Source organism: Salarias fasciatus, chromosome 13, assembly GCF_902148845.1.
Source record: "Salarias fasciatus chromosome 13, fSalaFa1.1, whole genome shotgun sequence".
Lineage (NCBI taxonomy): Eukaryota > Metazoa > Chordata > Actinopteri > Blenniiformes > Blenniidae > Salarias > Salarias fasciatus.
In genome coordinates this window covers 20,271,229-20,287,448 of record NC_043757.1, presented here as the reverse complement: position 1 = coordinate 20,287,448, position 16,220 = coordinate 20,271,229, and the positions used below count along the sequence as shown (strand labels likewise).

The window sequence follows — 16,220 nt, the reverse complement described above, 5'->3', positions numbered from 1 at the left end:
GATGCAGCCACCCCCCCTCTGGGGCAAGTGTCCAGACATCTTACAGAGAAATGACTCTACATTATTCATCTCACCTCTAATGTCTTTGTTTTGTAACAGTGCTTAAAGCTGACGACCACTACCTTGACTCCGAGATGCCCAGCGACCAATGGGAAGCTGCCAAAAGCACAGATAGACGAAGTTCACCCAGTGCATTAAAAAGAATAAAAATAGACTGGGTTTCTCAGCTGGAAATATACAATAATAAAAGCGCCATGGCAAATAGCAGACGTCTCTTCGTTATTAGGGACAGTCACAAGGAGGGGAAGTGTCTTTTCATCATCACCGGCGGCTGCAGACTGAAGCAGTGCAGGAGTTGAAATCCAACGTTCTCCTCCTTAAATACCACTGTAATGATTCAGGGAATCGTGAGCTTTTAACTGAGGGTAAATATTTTTACCTGTCTTGTATTTTTAACCTGGGGAGAGACAACGGGAAACCCCCATACATACAACCTGTTTTTTTTGGACTGCTGGGTACATCTGACACATCTAAGTTCAGTAATGATGAATTTTTTTTGCACAACAGGCAGTTTAGAATGCAAATCTACTCTTATGCTACAAATCATAGCCTGGTAGCAATGTCATAAAATATTCATTTTCACAGGAACCCTATTCTGTGGTGGTGCAAAAATCCTCTGCCTGTGATGGAGAAGTACAAAGATAGACTTGCATACCCTACAGTGTTCCTCTGCCGTATCATGTACCTGTCAGGGAAATTACAAAGGCTCGTGAGCTCGCGTCAAATTTCAAACGCCTAACCTTTCGGTTTTGGGTTTATGTTTCTCTGGCAGCACTAAATATATGAGATGCCCTCTAGTATCTTACAAGCGTGCTGTTTTGATCTATGAGGTTGTGTTATAACCTTTGGTTAATAATTGATGTCTGGAAGGATGTCTCTCCCCGGCTCCTTCATATGACTCAAAAGTGACATTCCTGAAAATAAGAGGGGTCCTCTACAGGATGAAATATTTCACTTTGTGAATTACTGATGTGCTGTGTGGGTGTTCCCAGCCCTTCCTGGCTGCCTGATTATTGTGCAGACTTTAGTGTTTTCGAGCGTGCCTCGACCTTTTGACGGGTAAAGGAAAAGGCTGAGATGACCTCATTAGTGCTTATTGGCGAGCTTCATGACGCCCGTGATGGGTGTGTTGAAGTTTCTATCTGTATGCTAAACAACAAAAATGACCTTCTCGATTTCACGTGTCTCCTGGTGGCTAATTAAGTCAGGGAAGGGAGGACCATTAAATACCCGCATCGCTAAGTGAGACATGACAACAGTGTGTTGCCACCTAAGCTAAGCTGCGACCGGATGACAGGTAAGGCTTCCTCCATGGAATAATTTAATGTTTTTGAAGAACAGGAAGCAGAGCTTAGAGTTACAGGAAAATATTGTTTTATTTTGGGTCAAAAAACATGGAAGTACTGTTAAAAAAAAAAAACTGCATAAAGGCTCATTTACAATGTTTCAAATGAAAAACATTTTAATTGCAGAGAACATTTGCGTTCATGCAGACACATTTTTAAATCAAGTGTTCGCAGAAATGGCAAAAATTCTGAAAAAGATGTAGTTTTCTTGTAGGGCCACTAGTAGGTGCTGTTGTTTGTTGTTGGAATGAAACCACACACACGTACCTGCAGCTATAAACGTCAACAATGTTGAGTACACAGACATTTGTAGGGCCAGGTGACAGAGTTGGATTGCTGTTAGAGTGACTCTCAACTATAAAACTACCAAGTCTCAGGAGAAAAAGGATCATCAGTCCTGTGGCTTTGGAAGCCGTCGTCCATCGATTCGCACATGTGCAGAATAACTATTCACTATCGCTGTAATGCACAGTAGACAGTAGAATGAGCCTAAACATTGACAAAAAGTTGCATTTTACCCATTTTGAAGTAACCTCCAGTGAATATTTCTGGACTTAGGGATGAATTGAGAGTAAATAGAGAAAATGCACAAGAGCACAGGCAACATGCAAACTCCACACTGAAAGTGTGCCTGAGCAGACACCCGAGTTTGGGGTGTTAGGTTATGTTTTTGTAAGCAGGTATTAGTTAAAATTTTATCAAAATCATCGAATCAAAAGCAAGAGTATTAGAAGTGCAACTGTGGTCCCAGTCAGATTGGCTGTTTCCTCCTAAGAAGGGACTGACTGATGATTTTGTTCTGCCAGTTTGGGCATCAAGTGGGCAGGACACTTGGCTGCTGTTCTGGAGGTCACAGGCATGGACATCCATCTGTTTTATTGTTTACAGTCATTTGGAGAACTTGATGTCGGCTGTCAGTGTTTCCCACTGCACTGTTATTCCTGTAAGTGCCCATGAGCCTCGTCTCCACCGCCGTGGATTCGCTTCTTGTGAAGATGCCGAGCTAATTTCAACAACGGTAGCTGTTCTAATCATTATTCTGTAATCAGCAGTGCCACAGAGGATGAAGTTTTATTACTCATGTCACACGCAAAATTGAGGAAACAGTTTGAATGGGCTCATCTATAATTTGATAATTACATGGCTGTGCGTCATGGTTGTGACTCTGCAGCTGGAGGCTAATAAAGGCCTGATAAAAACTGTAACTCCCACTAAGTAGAAAAATGGTTTCATTTAACCAGCTGGTGAAGGCAGATCAGTTATATCGTGCACGTCTTTTAAAGATACTGCAGGAGCACCTTCAAAAATGTTTATCCAGGTTGTTTTTCTAATCTTACTTGAGAGTGGCCCATCGAGTTGCAAATGGCTTCAATGATCCATCCACAAGGTGAGCAGGTTAAGGAAAATAGAAAGATGCTTTAGGTAAAGGTAATGTTCTGTCACTGCCATGCGGAGTGTAAGTGGACAGAAAGGATTTCTAAAAGTTTTAATTACAAACTCCTTCGGGTGAACTTCAGCCCTGCTGCGCCAACTTCTCAATATTTCTCTCAGATATTAATGTTTACTGCCAGCGCACACTCAGCCACAGGTTCAAGTTTGTTTTACTTTTTCCGCTCCGCTGCTTCCTCCGACCACCCGAATCCGTCCATCACGAATCAAATTTGTTAATCTAATAACGGGATGAATCGTCTCGCCGTCATTTCCCAGGGTGTCCATTTTCATAAAGAACAAAACACAAAGCCCTCATCTGTGAATATGTTATCTTAGAATTAACTTTACCTCAAGTCTAGAGGCGTCTTCTCACAAATCAATTCCACCTCGCCTTTTATCCAGGGCACCACTTATAAATTATATTTGTTAAAGGCTGCACACTGATGCAGAAAAAGCTATCAGTACAAACACTTCTGAAAACGGTGGTGCGCTTCTGAAGAAAGACTTTGATTCTCGGAGAAAATGTGCATATCCTCTTGCACAAAGTTTGAAACATAATGCAGTGAATTTGACCACCTCTGTAGTCAGAGCTGCTGAACAGCTAAAACCTTTATTGGCTCTCGTAAAGTAGTTTTTAACTTGATGTTTGAGTAAAGCTGCATTCCTACTTTCATTGGTTATCAAAATCGGTAATGATGAACACTATTTTAAGTCCTTTCAATATAATGATCCTGATGCATTTTGCAATGTAAAAAGTAACTGCACTTTCTACTTTATTTGGTGGGATAACACCTTTTAGGGTGAGTATCAGACACGACGACACCGAGACTCGTGCTCAGATGTCAGAGTCGTGCTTAGGTGATAACAAACTGCCTTATTGTAGCATTTGCGTCAAATCCATGCTGTGACTGTGCACATTTAAAAACAGGCACAAACATAAATGTTGCAGCAGAATCAATCATCACACACGGTCCATGTAGTACTATATTGGATCGCCACATTTATTTTTGTACTTTGTTATGACCTACTTCAGATTTTGACTTTGTGACCAATCAACTCTCATCCAGTCACTTTGCAATTGTAAGAATAATAAAAAAAAAGACTGAAGATTTCCAGCTGATTGTTCAGTGTACCCAGCCTAATGCATGCAAAACCCTCATTCGAACACTCCTGTCCCTCATGGCGTCATTCTGAGACGATCATCTGCTGAATGGACATAAACTGAAAGTGCAATCTACTGTGTTTGTGTGATTTAGTTCTCTATACGTGGATTCTCAGTCAATCGGGACCAATACGTTTGACACACCTGCATTATGAAGTACTGCCATCCTACTGCCTAATGTGTCAGACAGTACTCCCCTGTCATGAAACCAGCTCCCACTTTCATTTCGGCAGATTAAAACACACTTTACTCTCGAGATCAGGTTTAAAACTTTCCTCTTGAATGAAGCCAGCAGGAGCTGGTATCACTGTGGACCACTTTCCTCGTTAAGCTGCTGTAGGTTTAGACTGCTGAGAGGCCTTCTCTAATGCGTGTGTTTTTCCTACAGACTCTGCTCCTGTCTTCCCTTTTGCAGGATCTCTCACGGTGGAACTTTAAGTTTGGGTTGTGTGCCTCCTACTATATTCAAGTCTGCATCGTATCGAATTAGTTTGCAGTCTGATAATTGTTTGGTGCCCTCTGTCTCTGTCATATCCTCCAACTCCTACTCGTAAGGCCAACCTATCTGCTTCTGAAATAAAAAAAAAAAAAGATTTTCTTCTCTACTAAATATAATGGAAAAGTTATATAAAGACATATTATCTCCTTTTCACTGTTTAAATCACACTGTACATTTACACTATTCAAGCATAGCCTCACGTTTTGTTTTGTTTTTTTTTCTTCAAAGCTAAATGCATGAATGGACTGAGAAGAAGTGAATGATACTTCAGCAAAGCAATAGGTCACAGTACAACGGGAGAATAATAAGGCATAGTGTGCATTGTCGGGATTTTTCAGCTTGTAAACGTGTATCCAAGCAGCTGTCTCAATGTTTCATACAGCTATTGACCGCTCAGATATTCACCATTGTTGGTTTCAAATGAACAGAGAGAGAGAAAGATGCGGACATCACCAGGTGTACTGACTCACACAGAGACGTCAGACTATGAAGCCGTCGTGGTTCAAAGTATTCACTGAAGCACAGTTCAGAGGTACAGATACTTTAGTTGAGTGTTTCCACTTTTCCCTACTTTGTACCTTTTAAACATACCGGGGAGTCAACAGAGAGAGCGAGCAATATCAAGCATCCAAAACTTCAGAATAAGATATAGCGCTGAGTGGCCTTGAGTGAGTTGATTGTTTATGGAAGCAGACATGGATGTAAACATATTTTCAATATCAATATAGAAATGATGCAGGAATAAGTACCTCTAATGCAGCAGCCACTGTTCAGCTGTTTTACTTCCTCGAGAAGCTGAGTGATTATTAAACTTGAGATACATTGCATATTTGCGGGATATTGAGGTCTAAGGTATTTTATTTTTCTGACAAAATGTGAGAAGTTTTCCAAATATATCCCTGCAGCAAAACGATAAACAATGCATGGCAGTTTCAGGGCTTGTGCTGAAGGTCTGACTTAAGACAATTTGCAAATGAATGAAACCGCTTATGAAAAATCACTCTAAAAGGCATAATTCCCCATAATTGCTCGTAGTGAAAATGTTGATACCTGGCGCCCAGAGCTGTGGTTTAATTTCTTTAAATCTGCATTCACTTCAGGCAATTAATATGCAAAGATCAAGCACACTAAATTAGAGTTGAACTCAGGTCATGCAATAACAATGCAGCTGACTTTCTGGCGGGAGCAGAATGAGGATAAACGCATGCCCTATAGCTCAGAATATGACTTTCTGAGCATTTCTTTAAACTGTGTGAAGAATGAGCTCTTTTGGATGCGGATTAATGGAGCTTTGTGATATTATTAGGCTGTTGTTGTCCCAAAAATGCATTGAGGCAAACTCTGCTCACTGAAGGTTAAACACAATATTGAGAAGAATGAAAATGAACATAATGGCGAGGAGGGACTTTCATCCATGATCACTGCGACTGGGCTCGATTAACCATGTTTGTTTAACTTGTCCTCTTGTGCATTTCTGAGGTTGGAGCCAATCAGACACTCAGATCGGCAGAAAATAAAGCCCAGTGTTAGAGCAGCCAGCGGATTGTATGTTTCTGTTACTTATTTGTTAAATGTTGGAAACATCTGCACCTCTCTGGAAGAAGCATGGCAATACCACTTCACTAACAGAGGACTTGCAGTGCATCAGATATCTGGAAAAAGCACCTAAAGGGCTTTGTTGTATCGAATGGAACAGCCTGCAGCATTTCACCAGGGGTCAGAACACTTAACCCGCCGCCTGTATTGCATTTCACCATATCTTTCAATAATTTAATTGAAATCATTATTTGAAAAGGTGATTTTTTTTTTTATTTTTTCCTGCTGGTGCCCCAGAGGTGTGTTGAACATTAATTGGAGTGCACGTCTCAGGTGTCTATCATTAGATTGAGCTGTTCTGCTGCTACCTTAAACTCTCTGACTTTACAGGAGTGGTTGTGTAATGTATCTGCACTCCAGTTGCCGTCTCTTGATATGAGGAAGAAAATGTGGGTTTGCAGTTTTGGAATACTAGAAATCCTTTTCCTGCTGCAGCTTTTGTCCTTATATGCGTATCTCCACCTATATTCAGCAGGGAAGGCAGATGTTGGCCCTTTAGTTGGAGCAGAAGGGTGAGACAATGCAGAGCATAACCAACGTCCCTGTTTCCTATTCTCTCTTCTTCTTCTTCTTTTGCTGTTATGAAGACGAGACTAATAAGAACAGTTGGAAAAGTGAACTAGACATTCGAATGGAAAAGACTAATTTCTGAGATGGTTTTTACAGTGCTCTTTTCTCCTTCCGCTGAATTCCCTTTAATTAAAAACACAGAATAATCCAACAACATAGATAGCTGTCGTCTCGCTCCTTTGTGTTTTCACACTGCCTGCTCACAAGTTCCCGTCATAGAAGCAGGAGCTCGGGGAGCATAACGCAGTTTGTATTCAGTCGGTGTGACAGGCGGCAAAGCAGCAATCTTGTCTGTCGAAAGACAATGATTCCACTCAGCTGCTATGTTGCACACATAAACGTGCTATACCACATCAGTCCTGCAATCTGTCACCTTGCGAAGTGAAATTTAAAGTCTGTGCGAAGTCAAAGGGATCCTGACTCCTCTCACTTTTGAGACCTTTACACCAAAAAGTTGGCATTTATGTCCCTTTCCGCCATGCATGGGTTTGATTTCAAAGTGTGATTTCTATAGCTTCGAATAATTTTCACACCGAGTGACATTTACAAGCATTTGTCCCACCACAGTGGGATAAAAGTGGAAATCTTTAACATCAATAAAGGCGAAAGTAAACTTTCATCCTCAGCCTAAATGATATGTTGACTGCTTGTCAGTTAACAGGAAGTGGTGATATTTAATTCATTGTTTCTTGTCAAAAAGACACATTTTGTTCCTTGTATTCCACCTTTATTGACACAAATGTGACATCTCTTGGATTTGGAACTATGCTTCCGATAAAGTCAGAAATTTGAAAATGTCACCTTCGTCCCTGCAGGCAAAGCCGAGTCGGCTTTTTCCACCGATAGTAATTATTAGATGTATCCTTCCCTCTCTTGATATCTATCACATAAATATAAGGAGTGAAACAAAAGCCGAGTGGAATTTACAAACGATCCGGAGCAGAAATGAGAAGTGATGCTGAACACGTGAATCTGCTGCTGTAAATCCGTCTGTCTGTCACCTTCAGATTCGAATTTGACTGTGGCATGTAAAAAAGATGCTTTGCGGATGTTGGACTTTCTCAGATTCCGTTCCATACCACAACAAGTCGGCTTTTATGTTTCTCTTCTCTGCATTGGCTCATTTTGAAGTTTGTTTTCTAAAGCCTCCATTCAGTTTAGTGAAAAATAATTACTTATTCCACAGCGAGTGGCATTCACACGAGTTCATCCTCCCTTTGTGCTTTCATGGAGGAATCTGCATTATCAATAAAAACAGGAGTCAACTTTCATCTTCAGCTCCAGCGATTCGCTGACTACTTGTCAGTCAGCAGAAAATGGTGATATTTGATTTGTTTGTCATTTTTCGAGCCGTCTTTGATTCCGTCTTTTCAAAAGTGACAATTACCTCTTTGTTCTCCAATTTATATTATTGTCTTTGTTACATCTGTGGGATTTAGATTCCTTTTAGAAACAGCAGTAATTTGAAAATGTCCCTTCACTCCCCGCAGGCAAACCTTGAATGTTTTCTACTGTTTTCTTATTGCACCAATTTGTTAGTAATCACAGAGAATGAGAAGCAGATCAATTATGCCGGTAATTATTAGCTTCTTTCTTTCTTTTTAATAACTATGATGAAGGCGAGAAAATAAAGAAGCAAGCACGATTTGTACGACGACGCACGTTCAGTAAGCGAAGGTGTGATGAAATGCTGCAAACATGCATGTAAATGGACTGTTTACTATCAGCCCTGCCGTCCGTCACTGCCTGAATTGAGTCACTGACTAATGTCTGTTATTAAATATGCACCTAACCATTTGCATGTCCTTTTCCCTGCATAGATTGATTTTGAAGAGTGATTTCAAAATCCTTTCTTTAGTTTTTGTTTGAAAAAAAGAAAAATAATTACTTATTTTCACACAGTGACATTCACACAAGATCATCCTCCCGCTGAGGATTATCAATAAAAACTGAAGTAAAACTTCATCTTCTGCTTCAATGATCTGTTTACTGTTTGTCATTTTTCAAGCTGTCTTTGATGCCACATTTTCAAAAAGACAATCGTCCGTCTGTTTTTAAATGTATATTAATGTAGATGTTAACGTTGGGATTTTTAGTTTACTTTAAAAGAAAAAGTTACTTGAAAAGGTCATCCTTGTCCCTGCGGTGCTGCCAGGCCTACTTTACAGTGTTTATTTTTAAATTCAACCAATTAGTCATTAATCTGAGAGGAGATCCATTATTAGAGGCCTCCTTTATTTCTTAATATTGATCACAGGAGATTTTCACAATGATCCATGTGAAATGAACCCCTTAAGACACCGTGCTGCTGGTAAATGTACTTCATAACATCAGTTCTGAGATCTGTCACCTTGAAAATTCAATTTCACATTTTGTAAATGGATCCTGTGTTTTAGGTCCAACTTTAAAACACATTTTCTCAAATTAGGTACAAGTAGGCTTTAATGATTTATCTCTTATTAATTTAATGTGTGATTTTAAAAGTTTTGTTTCAGTTTAATGGAAAATATGAACCTTTTTACACACCGAGTGATGGTTACACAGGTTTGTCTTTCCACTGTGGTTTCAAAGAATCTACATTATCAATAAAAACAAAAAGTAAAGCTTCCTTTTAGCATCAATGATTCCCTCACTTGTCAGCCAACAGAAAATGTTGACATTTAATTTTAGGCAGACTTTAATTTCATCTTTCCAGAAGTGTGTTTTCCATAAATATCATCCTGAAGGTAATATCTGTGGAATTGGGGACTATTTTCAGATAATGTCACCAATTCTGTAGTTTTCTGATTTAACCAATTAGTTGGTGATCTGAGAAAATGATGAGCAGATAAATTAATAATGTTGGTAATCAGTAGTTGTGTTCTTTTTAAAACGAATGATCGGAGAAATATGAGTTAAAAAAAAAAGGAAGGAAAGGAAGAAACTTAATATGATCGCTCAGCTGTTGCTGCAGATGGATCCTTAAAAATAAATTAAAATGATGCACATCTCAAAACCATGTCCTCCTGAGACTTGGCATTTCACTTTTCTCCTGTGTGAATCTGAGAAGCCCAAGTCAAACACGATGCTACCTGACTGAGCTCTGAATCTCCTGGGATTTCTGACCACTCGTGGTGTTCTCGGTCAAAAGTGCAGCAAACTCTGTTTTTTGAATTGTCTACAAATGTTAATTTCAAGGTTATCAGACATCATACTGCTCTTGCTCATGATCAAATCCTGTTGAAACTGAGAGATCTGTTGCGGGTGTCGAACAGGCCTCAACAAGAGTGTGCAACATTTGAATTCAGAGGAAATCAAACTATTGAAAACTTATGAATACTTCAATATTTTTATGAGGTGAAAAATGTTGCATGTTTTTGCTAGGTGACACACACGCTCGTGTAGTGGTTACTTTTTTGAAAGCATACTCTGCATTGTGGTTGGACTGTGCCGTCGGGTTTGCGTTACAGTCGAGACCTGAGCTTTTTAGCCAGTGTTCTCCATGATTGAAATTCTCAGTCAGCCATCAATCTGCATTATAGACTGGTTTCCCCTTGTCTGGTGGGGGCTAACTGAAACAGATTGAGACAGCTCCTGCTCACTGCATCACTAATGGCTGGCAATGAAAGACGTCTCTGTGCAGTTGACCCGTATGTGGAACAGGATCACGTCGCAGCTCAGAGCGATGGGGAGAGCACAGCTCAATATAGGGAGCCTCTTCGGCATCAGTCACCAGTCAACAGCATCCTTATCCTATTGACTAAATGTTGCCCAGAAATAGAATCTAATCACAGAGTTTGGACATATTCTAGTCCTTCTAATGGTTCGCCATTAACTTAGTGGGACAAAGCCTGAACTATATAGAAATGTGACAACATATTTAAGGGGGTCTGCAGCGCACCGTAATAGCAAGTTCCCCATTATTTCACCTGCATGCTCCTCTGTACTTACACACAACAGCAAAGATCAGAGGAGGCCTGTAGTGAGAATGATTGCTTTGAATCCTCCTCATTATTTCCTGCCATGCAAGCCTCCATTAACCTGAAAAAAAAGGCCACAGAAAACAGATGCTAGAATTTGGGGTAGTATGCATTGGCTGGATTCAGCGGCGTTGAATGAAAAAATACAGCAGTGCAGCCTCAATGAAACAATTCCCAGCCCATTTTGCAGGCAGGCCACAACAGAGTCATTACCTGCATGGTATAATTGACAGTGAACACAGGCAATCTTGTTAATTGATTATTCCGACCTGGGCTAATGGAAAATGCAAAACCTCATTGTATCTTCCATAAAGCGCCCTGTCAGTAACGTTTCAGCTTCCAGACTCCTGGACCAGCTTCTGGATTCCCCCCCCCCCCCCCCCCCCCCCCCCCCCGGGTGTCGGAGGACCTCTCAGACTCTTTTAATTCTGTGCGTAATTGCATATGAGATATCACACAGTATTGGGCACACTTAAAAAAAAAAACAAAAAGCAAAACAGAGAGCAATAGAAAGGGACGCGCCGTTCGCATGGAGATAACTTCATTAAGAGTGCACGCCCATGTCATCTTTTTGATTTCTATTTTTTTCATTCAGGTTGAGATGAGGATGCGGGGATACGGACCCGCTCCCCTCCTCTCCAGCAGGATTCAGCCTCCAGCTCCTCCTCTGATGCATCGTTTGCATCAGTACTTGGGAAGACTTGTCCGCGCACTACCGCTGCGCCTCCCCTCCGCGCATTCACGGGCTCCACTTTACCAGGTGATGACCGACAACCGCGCAGCGCCAAAAATGACATGTTTCTAACACCCCTGAAGACCGGAATCAACGTAGAATGGAGACGCGCCTCGGCCACTGCCTTTTCATCGTTTTCTCCGAGTGGATTTGGCTCCTCACCACAACTTCCATCCTGGGCGGAACGGCGGCGGAGGTGAGGTGCATCCCCTCCTGCCATCTGCCGCTCATCGCAGCCTTTCCCCGGGAACTCTCCGAGCTGGACGCGACCGGTTTCGACGGGCCGCCGGATGAAGAATTTGTCGGATCTACCGAGGGGTCGCCAGCCGCCGAGGGGGACGAAAAGCACAAAGAAAGTTGGTCCGAAGTGCAGCCGCGTTTGGGAGAAAATAACACGAGCTGTGCGCAGGAGGACGCTCTGGGCGACCGCCGCAAACTTTGCAAAGTGATTCCTCAAACCGCCGAGCCGCCTCTCGCTGATGTGACCGAGAATAGCACAAGGGATGACAAAAATAAAAGCTTTCACGACGAGAACGGCGATCTGAACGCGCCAGAGGAGGAGGATGTGGGCGCGTGGAGACGACCGCGCAGCGCGAGGAGCGCAGAGACTTGGTCCGAATTCCGAGTCGAGGGCGCGGAGGACGCCTCGCCTTCAGACCCGGAGGAGTTTCTGCTCACAAGTTCGACGTTTGCGCTCGCCAGTGACACTGCTCACAACCAGGCGATGGTGCACTGGTCCGGGCAGAACAGCAGCGTAAGTAGAAGATACTTTGAGTGCTCCACATTTTACGCACGGACCCCCTTTGACGCAGTGTGGTCAGCGTTCACTCGCAGATGTTGTGTGGCACTTTCAGACGTCTGAAGCTGCGGTTTTGGTGAGACAGAGATTGAATCTGACTCTGCTGAGGGCTGACAGAGTTTGAGGGAATCAATCTCGTTTGTCTGTCGTGCCCTGCCTCTCTCTCTCTCTCTCTCTCTCTCTCTCTCTCTCTCTCTCTCTCTCTCTCTCTCTCTCTCTCTCTCTCTCTCTCTCTCTCTCTCTCTGAGGATATTGTTTATTGATAAGCTGACTTGGCAGGTATAAATACATTTTTAAGTGGAAAAACTAAAGCAAATGATGTGAATTTAATACCAGACTGATGTTCAGATGCTCCTGTTTTTTTTTTGTTTTTTTTTTTCAATTCAAGTACTGCCTGACACGCACAGATTTGCATTCTGCAGGTTTTTTCTTTGTTTCCTCCCCTTTTTTTTCTGGTTTGGTTTGTGGATAAATTCTGCTTATATTTGTTCAGTAATCATCTGGAATTTTCCAACCTGAGCTCATAGCCTGTCCACTTTGTTCAAAACCAGATAACACAGTACAATAAATAATAATAATGATGATGATAATAATAATAATAATAATAATAATAATAATAATAATAATAACTGAATTTATAGAGTAGATTTAAATTTCAGTAGATTCAATTTGAAGTATCTCGTAAAACATTCAATCAGTTGAAAAATAAACTACAAATAACATTTTATGCTGTAGCAATGATATACAATAAAGTGCTACATATAGTATAAGAACATGCAGACAGATGATGCACACAAGTGAAGCTTGAAGTGAACAGAGCAGACAAGAGGACTAGATGTGTACCTTAATAATGCCCACAGTGGTTGTCTCCCTAATATCCAAGGGGAGCATCACTCTGCAGTTTGGGAGGATCCAATTTTCTAATGTCTTATATGGTTTTGAACTTCAAACAACCCACAGTGGAGAATATGAGCGAGCGTGAAAGCAGTTAAAACAACAGGGAGCCTTTATGTAAGCCAGTCCCGCGCCATTTAGATCTTTATATTCCAGCAAAGAGACTTTACAATCAATTCTAAAAGCTGTGTGGAGGCATGTCAAGTCCAACTAAGACCATAGTCACTCAGTGTGCTCTTTGTCTGGCTTTGGTCAAGAGTCTGCAGCAGAATTCAAATCATCTGTAGTCCTCCGGCAGACTTTCTAGTCCGACCAGTGAAATGTATCCTGGCGTCCTCTGCTGCAGATGTATGCATGAATTTAGTTTTTGACATGGCTACACTTCAGAGAAGAAAGAATAATGATTTAGAGGTGTAATTTAATACTCTGATCAAAGCCCTACACACTGTCTTATAATACCTCGGTTTGATCTGGAAAAGCACAGATTCAAGATCTTTGAATATCCCCTTTGGCCTAGGGCTAAACAAATGTATTTATATCTTATTTGCCTTTTATTGAATATTAGAAAGTTATATATAGAGAAAGTACATTGAGGATTGGAGGGAGTTTGTATCATTTGGCAGCAGAGATATGTATAATTCTGTGTCATCAGCATAACTGTGGAAATCCACATTTTGAATACATTATCTGAGGGCTGCATGCACACAGATAGAGCAGAGAGCCAAGGCAGGCTCCTTTTATCTCAAGAAATTGTATATTTCTTTGACACATAAGTGAAGAGCAATAAAGGTTCCAAAACAGAATAAAACAAGGGTTTAAGGCAAGCTATACTTTTGAAACTATTCACGTTCTTAAAGTAACAGTTCAGCTTTTGGGTAATGAGACTTATTTGGATTCTTGCTGAGCATTTAGGAAGCTATAGTAAGCAAGATTTGGGGTTTAGGTTGAGTATTACATCGGGGAGCAGGAGAAAGATTAGCTGGCCCTGGCTCATTACTCTGTGTAAAGAATAAGGAGAACAAGTCATTTAGTATTTATTAAAATCTGAATAATGATTGCATCTTTGTTTATCATAGCAAACAGCGACAGCCATGTAAGAGTGAGTTTACGATAAAGGCTTTGGTTCGAGTCATTATGATGAGAATATAGTAGCTCATAGCAGAAGTGTTTTCACGAGTTCTTGTGAAAGTTTATTTTAGGAAATGTTCCATGATGGAACATCACCTTAGTATCTCGCAATCTGCCTACATGTTTGTGTGTGTGTGTGTGTGTGTGTTTGTGTCAGACTTACTTTCTTTGGAAAGTGATGATCCCCGCATTTACCATATTTTAGGAATAACATTACACTGATTGGAACGAGGTGGACCAATGCATGCATTTTGTCTATAATGCCATTGTAATGTGTGTGTGGCCACTTTTTAAACTTGCCACACCCTTTTCTTTCTTCGCAGCAGGCCAGGTTTTCACCAAGAAAGCTCACAGATTATCCATCTGGTGTGCTTTTAATAAATCCGTTGAAAGGAGCGGTGCATTTCAGAATGAACTGCATCACTTTAACTTTACAGTGATTAAAATTTCACTTGTAAGTTTTTTTTATTCAGCTTTCATGCGTCCAAAAAAGACATCTTGCTGTCAGTTCCACATCAGTACACGCCCTCATCTTCAACACTGAATGATAAAGGAAGAGACAGACTGCAGACACATTGGCCTACAAATACAAAGAAAGATAAAGAGCACAGGGGCTGAAAAATCCCTGCAATGTTCATACGTTAGCCGCACGTGAAATGTCTCCTCTGGCTCGAGGCTTGTTTGTGTGGGAGACTGTTCTGACACTTCTCACCGTTGCCCTCACGTGCGGAGTTTGTCACATGTACAACCCAAAAAATGTTTTAAGGCAAGCTTCACTTCTCTCAAGTTGAGAGATGTCTGTTGCTTCTGTTTTGCAAATTATCAAATCTGATAAGTAATTTAGCATCAGGTCTGCAGGAGGACATCGGCCAATTTGTGCGGCTTGTGAGACACACTCTAAGCTTGTTATCGACTCGCCTTGATATTTAGCTTTCCTGTCCAATTACAGAATTCGTTTTGCTGCTAAAGCCCAGCCGTTGGATCTTCCCCTTCCTTTTATCATTCCTCCTATTATAACAGTCTCAAAACTAAGCTGTTGAGTTGTTTTAGCTTTTCAGTCAACTTGAATACAATCAAGACTTTGAAGGACTACTCGCACGCCACAAAGCAGCTGCCACGCTGATTCACATGGCTGTTGTCTGTTCAGTCCAACATTTCAGTTCCAACTGTCTCCTCGCTGGACTCCCAGCAACTCCGCCGCAGCACTTAATTGGTGCACTTCAAGGATTTCATTTGAGTATACACATTTTTTCTTTATTTGATGAGTGTTTTGCGCTATCAAAACTTTGAAAGAACTTCTGACGTAGCTTTGCCGCCACCACGGCCTTGAACGCTTTACCTGCTGTAGGATAGTCACACCTCTAATGGAGGATTTCAGTCACATTTCAGTCAAAGACACGTCGGGCCTTAATGAACTGCCAGCATTGAACATGTTTTAAAGCAGACTAAGACATTGCAACTACAGACTTGTAATGTGCAGTCAGGATATTTATGCGCTTTGATCACACATATTTTGAATAGCTGGAGAATTTGCCAATGTAGTGTCAAAAAATCATTACAGTGTAATAACAAATTTTTTTAGTTGTCAGTGGAAATCAGATTTGATCTTTGTCAAACCACTGGCTTTTCCTACACTGTTTCTCGTCTGGTGTCGGTGCAGATGATGCGGAGATCTGTGGTTCTGGATTTAGATGAAACTGAGGTTTTTGATTCAGGATTCCTCTCTGTCCATTGCCGCCCTGGTTTCCTTTTCACTCTTCACTGGGCTTCCAATGAAGCCGCGTGCCTCACTCGGGTCAGAGCTATCGCTTGAGTCATTGCGTCAACATGGACTCTTTAATAATACAAAGAACAGGTGCTTGTTCGCTGGATTCATGAGCTCGCACAAGAAATTGTAGGCTCAGTATTTACAAGCATGTTAGATATCTTCTCCAATGTTTGATTTTTATCAAAACAGCTATATTTCTGGGCTCGTGTTCCATACTTGAAAGGAAAAAAAAAAAAGCTTTTGGATGTGCAAACAGCAGTCTTTTAGAAGAGAGT

General features: G+C 41.2%; 1 protein-coding gene and 1 long non-coding RNA gene across 2 annotated transcripts in view; one reads left to right on the top strand and one right to left on the bottom strand.

The window, feature by feature from the left end:
* Positions 1-1,583: 1,583 nt before the first annotated feature.
* LOC115398864 (uncharacterized) lies at positions 1,584-12,924 on the bottom strand. The gene is made up of 3 exons (XR_003932612.1): positions 12,915-12,924; positions 3,704-3,706; positions 1,584-1,679 (listed from the first exon to the last, which is right to left on the bottom strand). It is a non-coding gene; the product is annotated as an uncharacterized LOC115398864 (long non-coding RNA).
* Positions 11,256-16,220, top strand: part of LOC115398863 (VPS10 domain-containing receptor SorCS1-like) — a 49,946-nt gene continuing 44,981 nt past the window's right edge. Inside the window, exon 1 of the mRNA XM_030105855.1 lies at positions 11,256-12,110. Coding sequence (XP_029961715.1) covers positions 11,457-12,110 — 654 coding nt within the window. The 5' untranslated portion in view covers positions 11,256-11,456. The remainder of the gene's footprint in view (positions 12,111-16,220) is intronic.